Source organism: Paramormyrops kingsleyae, chromosome 6 (genome assembly GCF_048594095.1).
Source record: "Paramormyrops kingsleyae isolate MSU_618 chromosome 6, PKINGS_0.4, whole genome shotgun sequence".
In the NCBI taxonomy this organism is placed as follows: Eukaryota; Metazoa; Chordata; class Actinopteri; order Osteoglossiformes; family Mormyridae; genus Paramormyrops; species Paramormyrops kingsleyae.
This window is the reverse complement of record NC_132802.1, coordinates 13,234,532-13,248,003: the sequence shown is the minus strand read 5'-3', so window position 1 is coordinate 13,248,003 and position 13,472 is coordinate 13,234,532. Positions and strand designations below refer to the sequence as shown.

General features: G+C 41.5%; 1 protein-coding gene across 23 annotated transcripts in view; it reads left to right on the top strand.

The window, feature by feature from the left end:
• Positions 1 to 13,472, top strand: part of dlg2 (discs, large homolog 2 (Drosophila)) — a 218,191-nt gene that overhangs the window by 139,809 nt on the left and 64,910 nt on the right. For all 23 annotated transcript variants that reach the window (XR_011992173.1, XM_072713670.1, XM_072713679.1 and 20 more), the window contains one exon: positions 3,631 to 3,684. Coding sequence is in view for 22 of the 23 variants with exons in the window: in XM_072713670.1 (XP_072569771.1) it covers positions 3,631 to 3,684 (54 nt within the window). In the remaining variant the exon portion in view is untranslated. The remainder of the gene's footprint in view (positions 1 to 3,630; positions 3,685 to 13,472) is intronic.

The following is a 13,472-nucleotide window of genomic DNA, read 5'->3' as shown; positions in this document are numbered from 1 at the left end:
TGATATACTAGCTATCTCTAGGCTCCTTATGCTTTATCTGGACTGGACTGACCCACTTCTCTGTTCTCCAAAGCAAAGCGGACACTTGCAGCTCATGCTCAGAGACCAGAGATCGAGACAGGGGGCCACAGACAGTGCAGCCAAGTCGGTGCCCCCTTGACGCTGCTGATTTTTCAGCCAGATGGGCGCACGGTCCATGACCAGCTTCAGTGGGAACGATCCGGCTTCAGAGCACACAGAGGGCAAACTCCCTGCCTCTTATTTGAATCTTTAAGTGCAGAAGTAAACTCTGGGTAGTGGGTTTTTTTTCTGAAGCAATGGGGCAATATGTTCAGTTAGCTGAAGATTAAGGGCTGTAGTTTAAATATGTTTGCTAGAATCGTCTCAGATCCTGATGGTAATTCACACAGCAAAAAAATGACCCGTTACTAACCTCCAGTATGATTAATGATTAGAACACTGTATACTGATTACTACAGGATATAATTAACCCCATGGATAAAAAGCTCCATCACTAATCCAGACTATTTCATCAGCTAAGCGTGGTTTTGCTGAAACATGGAGGTAATTTATTTTATTTTATTATTTAATTAGCAGTGTGCTTACTTCTGATTACTGGTGATCAAGTTTTTGCCTATGCTTGTTCTGATTTGTTTTTTTGGTCACTTTGAAGTTTGTGATTTTATGCTAATGGTACTGAATGTGATGTCAAAGATAGGCTAGATTTCATAGCCAAATTCCACTTAATTTCAGTCACAAAATGCAACTGAAATTTACAAATTTATATATAAGTAAATAGTTTGTGTTTGTGTGTGTTTGTGTGTGTATGTGTGTGTTTGCAAATAATATGCATTGCACAGGTTAATGGAATAAATGCTGTTTTGGTATTGATAGTTATTCTAGTCCCATAGAAATATAAAATTTAAAAGCCCCTTGATTTTCATTGTAATGACTTCCCAATATTTCAGTGGCATAGCAGTGCAGGGGTCCTGTTCTAAGGTTCCAAAGGGCCTTTGCTTCAGCTTATCTTATTATGGCTAAGCGCTGTGCAGGTCACATGACCCAGGCATCTGCCGCCAGCTCTTACATGTGTGCCGAGAAGAGTTGACTTGGTCAACACAAATTTCCATTTCAGGGCAAAGCCATGGAGGTTAAAGTTCTTATCTGATTCAAATGAGCTATCATCAAATCAAAGTAAAGGGCAGGTTATTAGTGTTTAAAGCATATTTAATGCTGTGCCCCGTTGACATGCCAGTTCTGGAGATTATTTTAGCTATTTGTGTATATCCTTCAAAATGAACACTGTTCAGAATCCTTGTAACCTGGATGATTATGATTATTTGCATCCTTGCCTCTGCCCGTTTAGAACATAAATGGTGTATTTAACATGTCTGTTTTTGTAGAGTGTAGAGTGTCACCTGATTTATACTGCATGTTTAAAGCAAACACCTGGCAGACCAATCATGCTGGTTTGGATTCAGGTATTGCCAAGTGTGAATCACCTGGCAGGAGACACCGTAGTAGTGTTTTGGTTTGCAGTCAATGGCAACTTAAGCACTTTGTCAGAGCAGTTATCTGGACTACAGGCCTTGTCAGCTAGTGCTTTTGGGTGTAAATTCTGCTCTAGTTAATATTTAATGTGAAACCTGCAAGTACTTGAAGACCAGAGTTGGATACCCTGATACAGGGAACATTATTAGCTGACTTACATTAGTTGCCTGCCCAGGCTTGACTTCTAGTTGGCTCCTCAGGACCTAAGGGTGTTCAGGACCTAAGGGTGCTTCGTAACTGACAGCTTTTCATTGCTTAGGTTGCCTGACAGAAATTATTCATGTGTGCTCTGCTGGATGTTTTGTGAATTACAATATAATGGGACTGTTGATCAATTTCCTCACTTTGAAAGTTTCCCTCCTCTCCCTTCTGACCATATTTTTTTTTTCTTTATTTAAGCCATAGCTCCTAAGGCTCAGAATTCATTAATGCAATTATCAGGGGTGCAGAGTTAGCAGAAAGTGTCCCGGTGTTTAGCACTGATCAGCTCAATAGCAATCTGCCTTAGACCCCCCCACCAGGTTTCACGTTCCATGGAGTCACTGACCCTTAACTGACTTTAGTGATCTTTAGGGCCCAGTTGTTCAAAAAGTTGAATGTGGTTCATAATCATCCCGATTCAGAAATCCCATGTTTTATTATCCAGGACCAGGTAATCCATCCTACCTTTACGCCGGTTTCTCAAAGCAGAATTACACCCTGATTCAGATGCAAACTTTTAAAGATAACCAAATCTGGATTACCAGTGTTCTAAATGGGACGACATATCACAATGTAGGTTACGAGCTGTGTAAAGAACTACAGGCCGAATAGCCAGTGTGGGGTCACTTTAAGTGCTGTTATTTGAAGAGATAGTAAACAGTACCATTGAATAATACAAACATCCCCTTCTATTTCCAGTTTATTCTAAACAGTCACTCACCTCATCTGACTAACAAAAAATAAGTAAAAGCAAATACACAAATAATTTCAGAATATTTTGAACACACGTTTTAAATAAAAAAAAATTGAACAACACATACTCAAGGTTTGTTCCTGATCAAAACCAAGACTGGATTATATGATTTTATCAGAATTCAGGATTCTTTTTTTCTTTTGAACAGCCCATTTTCAAGATTTCATCCAATCCGATATCTGAAATCCGCTCAGATTACTCCTGAACAACTGAGCCCCGATGAGCATTCCAGCATTGACCTACTGTAGGTGCTTCTCGAGGGTCACTTTCCAGAGGGTTAATAAAATGGGATAGTGATACTTTATTAATCCCTGTAGGGAAATTCTCTTTTCATCTACCCTGTTTCATACTCAATGAACAAGGGGGTTAAGGGCCTTGCTCGAGGGCCAACAGACATGTGATGGTTCTGCCTAGGCTTGAGCCAGCAACCTCCCAATCACAGGCTTAGCCTGCTGAGCCACGCACTGCCCCTTATCAAATGCTGGAACAGTCATTGATTTGCTTGAAATGTTGCTCAATTCCAATTAACAAGAGTGAGTTTAAAATGGCTTTGGCTGCATGATCGTTAGAAGACGCTTGTTTCAGTTTAATGAGCCTACCGTATCTCTGGCCATGAATCTTACTGAATGGGCTCTCCACAGTGAATCTCACCCCTCTACTCCACAGTTATACAGTGTATTTCCTAACAGGACAACGATTGCTGCCTATTGTAGATGTCACTGTTGATATGTTTTTTGATTCTTTTGTTTTTACTTGATACTATATCCATTTTCTGTTCAAACTGTGCTGCAAACACATTTATCCATGGTACAGTCTGATCATCTTTGGGTAAGTCGACGGATGTTGTCTATGTTCAATCTCAAGTCATCCATTTTCTTAGCACATGTCCTCGTGAGGGGGGGGGGGGCTACAAGGGCACGAGGGTAAGAGTACCCGCTGGACGAGATGCCAGTCCATGGGATGCCAGTCCACAAGTAAAATCACTATAGGCAAGAGACAGAGCCGAGGCAGGATTTGAACTCCCAGTTCTGAGGGGCAAGACAGTCAGTTTGGATTGTTTTAAGGAATGAGTAGATAATGGTACCTTTTCTTTTCGTTTAATCCTCATTTCTTCTCTTTTTCAGGCGAGTCCTGCCCCGATTATAGTCAACACTGAGACGTTGGAGACGGTACCTTATGTAAGTACAAGGGGTTCCTTTAACACAGTCATTACACTAAAAAATTATATACTCTTGTAATTATTGTAAAGGCCATTTTGTTTCCTGGTGAAGTATCCTTGACTTCAGGGCAGAGTACCTTTGTCACAAATCTGCAACAGAGGATGAAAGGTGGGGGGACTGAGGTGCTGTTGGCGGGGAAGGAAACGGTGCTGGAGCAGGATCACAGGTCAAAAGGAACATGGGGCCTCACTGCATAACATTATTTAGAAGGACCGGAGCTCTGGTGAATCAGTAATAAAATATTGATTTCCACTGACAGGGAGGAATAAATAACTTGGGTTTATTCCTTGGGTTTGTGGTTTGAGTCTGCATTCTTTTAGTTTTTTGATTATTCTTGTCTTTTCTACATGATTATTATCTGCTAAACACAGACTGAAAAGGAGAATAGCAAGATGTTAGTGAACGGGAAACATGATAACAGACCGAGTTCATAAATCAGCTGTTAAATATCACCCCCCCCCCCCCCCTGCAGAGGATGTAAGAGAAGCACAGGTACAGATGAGGAAGACAATACTGGTTAATACTTCAAACAAGTGATACTTTTTATTACTTTGACATTAAATTTAGGTCATTTGTATTTGGAAAGAACTGTTAAATTATCGGAGCCGTGTTTTCAAAAGAAACAACACTTATGTAAATGTTACACAAAACGTACAAGGCTGTCCAAGGAAGTTCAGAGTGTTTTTTCCTCCTTGATTTTTAGTTCAAATTCAAAATTTCTTTCTAAAAAATGTCAACAATCGTAAATGTCATTTTCTATTTGTGAGATCTGCCAAAGGTCCTGTTTGCTTTTTCTGAATTCAGTTAATCACTGTAACAAGATAAAAAGAGGTAAAATCACTTTGCTGGCTATGGCCACCTCCAAATGTAACATCTATAAATTAAGAAATAAAATAATTTTTATAATTTTATAAAAATTTCTTACACTAAAGATTTTCAAAAGCTTTGCTTGAATTACCTCCTTATGTGTCTGAAAAACCCATCTAGAGCAAAACTGCATATTTCTTTTTTTTTTCAGTGATTTATAAAATGTTAATTTACCAGCAAGCTTGAAAGACTCTGTGACTTCTGTATGAGTTATTTCAGTAAACAACAGAGTTATCAGTCTGTGTAGAGTTCAGCTTCAGAGCAGATTTTTAACTTCACTCCTCAGGATTGTGAATATAACAAATATGGTGGCCATCTCTTGTGAATGTTAATCTTTGTACGAAACACAATTTGATACAGACTACATATTCGACTTATACCCGCTATGCATTAATCATCTTGGGGCCAGACGCTGTTTTCTGGATGACTGTCACATCTTCCAGGATGATACCATCCAGCAACTTAAACATGCCATCAAGTCCTCCCGTAACTGCAGTCAGTGGATAACACAAAGTCATGGACAACCTGGCACTGCTTTAGAAAAATGACATGGTCATTTTATTTAACATTGGTTGTGATGTTTTCACATGACTAACTAGTTCCTTGTGATTGCAGCAAAGGTTGTGTTTCTGGTTAAGGGGTTACCTCAAGTATGGTGACTCAGATTTGGAATGGCCTTTTGTTTCGTGCTGCAAATGTAAGCATTAACAAAAATATATGCATCACAGTAATTTTTATTAATACTTTCAGGGTAAAAACACTTTAACGGGCTGAGGGCTAAGGATGAGCAGAGCTTGGGACGTGCTGTACTAATCTTAATCGAGAACAGAGTCTGGAAGGGGACGTGCAGTACTAACCTCAATCGAGAACAGAGTTTGGAAGGGAACCTGCTGTACTAACCTCAATCGAGAACAGAGTCTGGAAGGGAACGTGCTGTACTAACCCCAATCGAGAACAGAGTTTGGAAGGGGACGTGCTGTACTAACCTCAATCAAGAACAGAGTCTGGAAGGGAACGTGCTGTACTAACCTCAATCGAGAACAGAGTCTGGAAGGGGACGTGCTGTACTAACCTCAATCGAGAACAGAGTCTGGAAGGGAACGTGCTGTACTAACCCCAATCGAGAACAGAGTTTGGAAGGGGACGTGCTGTACTAACCTCAATCAAGAACAGAGTCTGGAAGGGAACGTGCTGTACTAACCCCAATCGAGAACAGAGTTTGGAAGGGAACCTGCTGTACTAACCTCAATCAAGAACAGAGTCTGGAAGGGAACGTGCTGTACTAACCCCAATCGAGAACAGAGTTTGGAAGGGGACGTGCTGTACTAACCTCAATCAAGAACAGAGTCTGGAAGGGAACGTGCTGTACTAACCCCAATCGAGAACAGAGTTTGGAAGGGGATGTGCTGTACTAACCTCAATCAAGAACAGAATCTGGAAGGGAACGTGCTGTACTAACCTCAATCGAGAACAGAGTCTGGAAGGGGACGTGCTGTACTAACCTCAATCGAGAACAGAGTCTGGAAGGGAACGTGCTGTACTAATCTCAATGGAGAACAGAGTCTGGAAGGGGACGTGCTGTACTAACCTCAATCGAGAACAGAGTCAGGAAGGGGACGTGCTGTACTAACCTCAATCGAGAACAGAGTTTGGAAGGGAACCTGCTGTACTAACCTCAATCGAGAACAGAGTCAGGAAGGGAACGTGCTGTACTAACCTCAATCGAGAACAGAGTCTGGAAGGGGACGTGCTGTACTAACCTCAATCGAGAACAGAGTTTGGAAGGGCACGTGCTGTACTAACCTCAATGGAGAACAGAGTCTGGAAGGGGACGTGCTGTACTAACCTCAATCGAGAACAGAGTCAGGAAGGGGACGTGCTGTACTAACCTCAATCGAGAACAGAGTCTGGAAGGGGACGTGCTGTACTAACCTCAATCGAGAACAGAGTCTGGAAGCTGCCATAAATCTGGGGGGGAGAGACTGCGGCCATGTCTGGGCCGCAATTGGTGCATGGAGGTGAATTGTGCAAAAAGGTGTAAAAATTTACGTGTCACTGTGCACCAAGGACCCACCTGCCACTGGCAAGGTAACGGAGCAGAGTGGCACCTGCGGTGTGTAATTGAGCATGGAAAATGATCAGCTTCCTGGAGATGGAACAGGTCCGGGTGCCCTGGGACCTGCTCTCTGTAAGTGCCATTTGGAGGCTCCCTTTAGAAGTGGGTTTTGCGCTCACTCAGGTACGGGACAGAATGTGTGACGGGTCTCGGCCCTTTCTATGATCACAGGTGCGACGACTTATGGGTGGTAAGCAAGCAATATGTGATGCTTGGGTTTGTGTAAGGAAGAACAAACATCGTTATTGGAAATACTTTGTGAATTTTCTGAATACCATGCTTGGTTCTGTAAATGAATTTTCTGATATAGAAAAATAAACTTTATAGATTTGTCTGATATTATCTTGTAGTTTTATTATCAAAGAATGCCATTGGTCCTCTGGTTGTAAGTGCCGGTTGTAATTCGGGATAGCCCACTCTAGTATTTCATAGATATTTGATGCTTGGAACCTCATGATAGAAAGCTCAATGATAGAATTGCTGCTCTATAAACCAGTTTTAAATAGATTTTTTTCCATGGATGTTAGTGCTAATCACACAGTGGGCTAACTGTCCTTATTTATATGTGTGTTCCCGCCCTACTAAGCCAAGGAATGTGGAACAAATCATAAAAAGTGCAAGCTGAACACCTTGTCAAAGTTCATGTTTAGATTGCAAAATCTAGTTTGGAAATAAACATTTGTTAGTATTTTATGAATGCGCTCATAAATGTGCATCTATATAATATTTATAAATATTATATTTGCATTTTATATTTTAATCAACAAGAAAGATAGGCTGAATGACATCTCATCGTAATATGTCATGTAACATTACATCTGTGTTATTGTGCTTGGAGATATCTCCAAGCCACAGTTCTTTACTGACAGAAAATGTACTTTTGTCTAATGACAGGTGACATTTTATCGATTCAAGCTGATAAACTGTGTCATTGGTTTTTTGACTTGAAAATAACCGTGTTCTGTTGCATTGAAATTCTCAGTCAAAGCAGTGTAAAGAAAGTAACACAAGCTCTTTAAAGCATAACTGACATTTTCAATATTTCAGTTAGAACAGTTGCTTTCGTTTCCATAACAATTCTGTAATATTTTACTGCCTGAAACACTGAGTAATGCATGTCGTCTGACATTTCTGAGAAATGTCAAAATATCAAAATAACGTTAATTTGAATGAAGGGAGCCTTCATACCAAAACACTCAGTTGTCATTTGCATCTCTCGTGTTGTAATTTCTGCAGCTCCTCTCGTAACAGCATCTCAGACCGTTATACTCTCTCAGCTGCTTCTTAGGTATAAAACACTTGGACGCAAATCTGGAACGTTCTAGTTGTTTACATTGAGAACAATATAACTATGACGAGTTAATCAGACCAGGTCCATAGCTCAAAATCTGGATGATTCAGTGGTGAAGCACCAAGCTATTCCTTAGCACTCATGAAAATGCACTTATTAGCTATTCACCGTCGAGAAAGGGGCTGCAAGTCTACTTTCAAAAGAAAACAAGTGATGTTAGTGGTTGCTTCATACCGCAGTGAAGAGTAGAAAAAGATACACATGTATTGACCAGTTTAAATGTAGTGAATTTCGGTTTGAGGCCATTTCAGTGCATTAAGCCCGCCTGAAGCATGTGGCTCAACATCGTTGAAGGACACTAAAGAGGTTCCCGTGAGTTCTTGTACTCCTCCTGTCCGATCTTTCAAGGCCGTTCTGCTGCTGAAGTGCCAGCTGGCTTTAACAGTAGATTAAGGAGCAGGCCGAGTTGCCCAGTGTAGTGTAACTTGGATGAATGCCGTTTGGTGGAGCTATTAGCAGCCTGGCCCTGATGTAGAAAGGACATTGTACATGATGGTGGGAAGGTGCGTTTACGTTGGTCATGTGGTCACGGCTTAAGCTGCTAAATATGAGCTACAATTAACAAATAAGCATGGTAGCGGTGTGTGCATAACCATGAGCACCATGCATGGGAAGCCAGTCCATTGCAGGGCACACACTCACTTACCGTACGCAATAAAGAGATGTCAGTTTACCGAATCTTATGTTTTTGGGCTGGAGGAAAGGCACACAGACGTGGCAGGAGCAGCCTCCACACAGAGGGGGCCGGGAAGCCTGGGGGCCACCATGCTGCCCCATAATGTTCTGCTTCAAAATGTAATAATAAGCCCCTCCAGTGTTTTCAGGGATGTTTTGAGCTGTTCCCAGTTTACTGCTCATGACGTGCTTTATGTTCTGTGCCGATGGGGTCAGTTTTTCCTTACAAGTTATACAGCTCTGGAAAAAAATGTGAGACCACAGCACAATTTTTATTTTGACACATTTCTCAATTTATGGGTTTGCTTCTGTGTAAACTATCATTTTCTTCTCTGTTTCTCTATGATGAAGTGCTTCTTCCTTGCTTTAAGGAACATCAGTCCTGCCTCTAAGAGCCTGTTACGCCCTTGTCCTAACAGTGCACTTCACACCACTTAATGTTTCCCATTCATCTTGAAGGTCATTTGATGTCATCCTCCAGTTCATGAGGCACTGTTGGATAAATTGATGGTCACCTCTTGCATTAGAAAGTTGCTTCTGCCCTCTACCTGGCTGGTTTTCAGTTATTACCAGTGTCTCCTGCTTCATATCGTTCTTGTGGATGCTGTCTTAGAAATTTTGAGTCTGGAAGCAACCTGCTGCTCAGTTTTTTCCAGAGCTGTATACATCAAGCCTTCACCTAGGGACTAAAACCCATCCCACATTAATTTTGGGAGATTTGAAACGTCCTGGATGGGAAGTCTTATGTTCTGTACAGTTTTGTTTATTTGTTTATTTCTGAGATTCATAAACAGTACAGTAGCTACACCTCTTCTTAGATCACATAATATTTGAAAGACAGGAATGTGAAAACTGAGAAAAGACTGAGAAAAGCCAGGGTCTGTTCATTCCATCGCACCCACTCTTGTGTTTTTAAAATAAGTCTCGGGTTTATTTTGAAAAGTTTCCATTAATGGAAGCAATGTTTGGTCTGTTCACTGTAAACATAATCAAAGGACATGTCATGACACAACAAGAGTCTAATGACACAGGAGTGCCATGTGCCTGGAGAAATGCACTTTCCAGCAGTGACGAGTGGTTTCTGCTTGACAGTATTGCCACAGATGCAACCTATAATTTACTTAACACGTACATATTATGGTGATTTGTCCTGTATATTGTGATTTATGATGCCGCAGTGGTTACATAGTGGCCTCACACCAACTGTTTGTCTGAAGTTTTCATTCTCACCGTCCGCAGTCCAAAGATATGCACTTAAGTGAATCGATGTCAAAATTGCCCATACTGTGTATGCCCTGCGATGGACTGGTATCCTGCCTGGGGTGTCCCCTGCCTGGGGTGTCCCTTTCCTAGGGTGTCCCCTGCCTGGGGTGTCCCTTTCCTAGGGTGTCCCCTGCCTAGGGTGTCCCCTGCCTGGGGTGTCCCTTTCCTAGGGTGTCCCCTGCCTAGGGTGTCCCCTGCCTGGGGTGTCCCTTTCCTAGGGTGTCCCCTGCCTAGGGTGTCCCCTGCCTGGGGTGTCCCTTTCCTAGGGTGTCCCCTGCCTAGGGTGTCCCCTGCCTGGGGTGTCCCTTTCCTAGGGTGTCCCTTTTCTGGGGTGTCCCCTGCCTAGGGTGTCCCATGCCTGGGGTGTCCCCTGCCTAGGGTGTCCCCTACCTAGGGTGTCCCCTATGCTGATACCCAAGTGAACATTTTCTGTCTGATTAGCAGATGTTTTAGTAATTTTGTTGTTTTTCTACACAGAATCTGAGGTTTTATGGGTAGATGAAACGTAATTATGTGCAAAATAGCGGAGATCATTTGTAAAATTATTTTTTTAGAACTTACAGTAGATTGTAATAATTATAAAGTAATGTATCTGCATATATATATAATTATTCCTTTAGTTTAATGAAAAAAAAGTTAAATTATGGATACAAATTCTAATTTAATCATGGAAAATATGGTTCATTCACAGTACAGTATTGTACTGTTATGTCACAATATTTTTCTGGTGCCCCAGCTGTCAGAGTGTTACAAAGTGTGGGCACTGCTTATTTGCATCACATGATGAACCCATTCATGGAATAAAACTAATTTGGTTTGATATTAACTAAAATTTTGAACCGGTTGTAGGAATATAAACTATTTCTTCAGCACATGATGTATATTTTGATGCCCATAAAATCGTAAATATTTTAACTAATGGGCTTATCATCTCATTTCTCATCACCTTCTGTATCATCTCATGCTTTTTACTCCCTAAAGATTGTCATTTCATATGTCTGGTGCATTCTCCAAACTGTTTTTTGAATGTGCACATCAGGTGTATAGCTGTTATGTACTAGTCAGGGTTATAGCCAAGAGGTCCAGAAAGTAAAAATCCAGACCAGGACTTTGTTTCAACCAACCAGTTAAGTACTCTGTGACTCTGTATATTCAACTGGTTGGTTTAAACAAAATCCTAGTCTGGATTTTTACTTTCTGGACCTGGGATTTCTATCACTGCAATTATGTAGCACTCTTCCTCGATTCACAACTCACAGAAGACATCCATGAGACATTCATTTAATCCATGAGAGCTCTCTCTCACTCTTTAGTACTGTCTCCTTTTATCCTGTAAGCTCATTTATTGCCTCAAGTCCCAGAAGGTAATCCTTTGTTGATCTGTGTGTATGCGTATGTGTGTTTTACCTGTGTACACCTCAAATCGATGCCTCTCCAGGTTGATGCAATTCCTTGCGTCTTAGTGTGGTGTCCGTGAGCTCCAGGTGATCCGACGAATTACCAGTTATGGTGCAGTGACAGGATAAATCCCATTGCTTTAGGTTTAAAGTGCCGAATCATCCGGGAACGTAAGCGCCAGTCAGCTCCAGATAATTGGGTCACACCTTCGGGGTTAGACATGCGGAAGGATATATTTCTATGGACCGCTAACAAAAATAATTCATGACACCAGGATTCTTTTCAGCCTAATGAACGCCAGTGCAGCAATCTCCCCTGTGGGTTTAGGCGGCCCTCTTGAACAGATCCCCTCTCGGTTAATGATGGCTGACATGGATAATGAGCACAGCTTCAAATCTTAAATGCATTTATTTTCCTGCTGCATTATTTTTAGATGCTTTACCGTCAATAACCGGCAAAACATCACGTTGTGTGTTGGTGTAGTCTGTGTGTAGTCCTCTCCGTAGTGCTACTCTTAAGGTCAGATTGGCACAGGATCTCCTCAGAGCACAGTAGGGATCGCCTGGTTATACAGCCAGAAATGCAGGAACCCATTAGCAGGCTGCAACATTTTTGGTGCCAAGCTATGTTACCATGTCCAGCCGTAGTAATGGGCTGCGCAGGGTGCAGCTTAACTGCCATCGTTCTCTGTTGCGTTATGATGAGCTTGGTGTCAATTTTACGGTTCCGTTCTGCCCTAGTTGGAATTATATTTTGGCTGCCCTCCCACCTTTAACATGAAAGAGCCACTGTGCACAAAAATAACTCTAAAAACTCCCCCCGTGTGTTTGATGGCGATTGTATTAAAACAGAAGCGTGCATGCTCTTCTAGCTAACCGAAACAACTTTCCATCACATCTGGAATGATTTTTAGACTAACCTTGACCCTAATTTCTGTCCGATTCTTATCCAAATAGAGACCTACTTGCTCTTTCAGTTCCACATTGAGGCTGTTTTATTTAAACCACTGGTGTAATTATACCCATATTTTATAATGCCTGTAAATTGATTGAGCTTATTTTTTTGCAGTTAAATAAATACCCCTTATTCCAGCTGAACACAATTACATGTCAGATGACTACCAATGTTTATGTGCCCAGGAGTTAGTGGCAGGCTTGTATTAACGTAACTGACATTTGTCACTAATGGGGGCTAAGATGCATTAATTGCACTGTCAAACTTGTGGCAGAACAAAGGGGAGATATCCTGTCTGTTAATTAGAGAACTGAGCAGCCTTTACTTTAGCTGCAGTTATTTAACAATGCTGTGGAATGAGAATTTTAATTAAATAACTCACACTCATTCACAGTTTCACGTCCCATTATCTTACTTATTCTAATTTTCTTCCCCCCCCCCCCCAAGGACTTCTCTTGGGTATCAAGCCAAAATTTTACTTCAGAGATGCCTTTTGCTGTATCTGTGCTTCTGAATAGTTTGCGCTGAGTAGAGATGGAAAGGACAACTTTTGCAACCGTTGGGGCTTTTAGCAATTTCAGGCAGTCTGATATGGATTTTCACACCTCACAGTGCACCGGACACCGATTGAGAGTGTAACAGAGTGCAAAGGGCCTCTCCGGCTGCTTCTTAGCTTGCTGTTTGTCTTCCAACTGAGATTGCAGCCTCCTCATTGTAATTCAGCAGCTGCTGCTCAAGGTCGTTGTATGCGAACCCTGTCAGGGAAAAATCTGTCCTTATTAAGATCTTAATTAAACTGAGCGTAAGGCTTGTCTCAGAAAGTCTATGGAGTACAACGTAGGTTACTAACATGTACACAGGTACACAGAGTACGGTATTTTTCTGAAAATAAACTGGTTGCATAGATCAAGCAAAGTTTACATGCCTATATCCAAGCTGACTCACCACCGCAGAATATATAATTTCCATTGTATTATTTAATAAAACACCAACTACAGATGCTCTTACAATCTGGGAAATTTTATTATGTACTTTTAAGCTTTAGAAACCAGAGATGGCTTAACATTCTGGTCTTCTTCCAGGTCTCTCTGCAGTATGTGCTGCATGTTTATTTTTTATAAA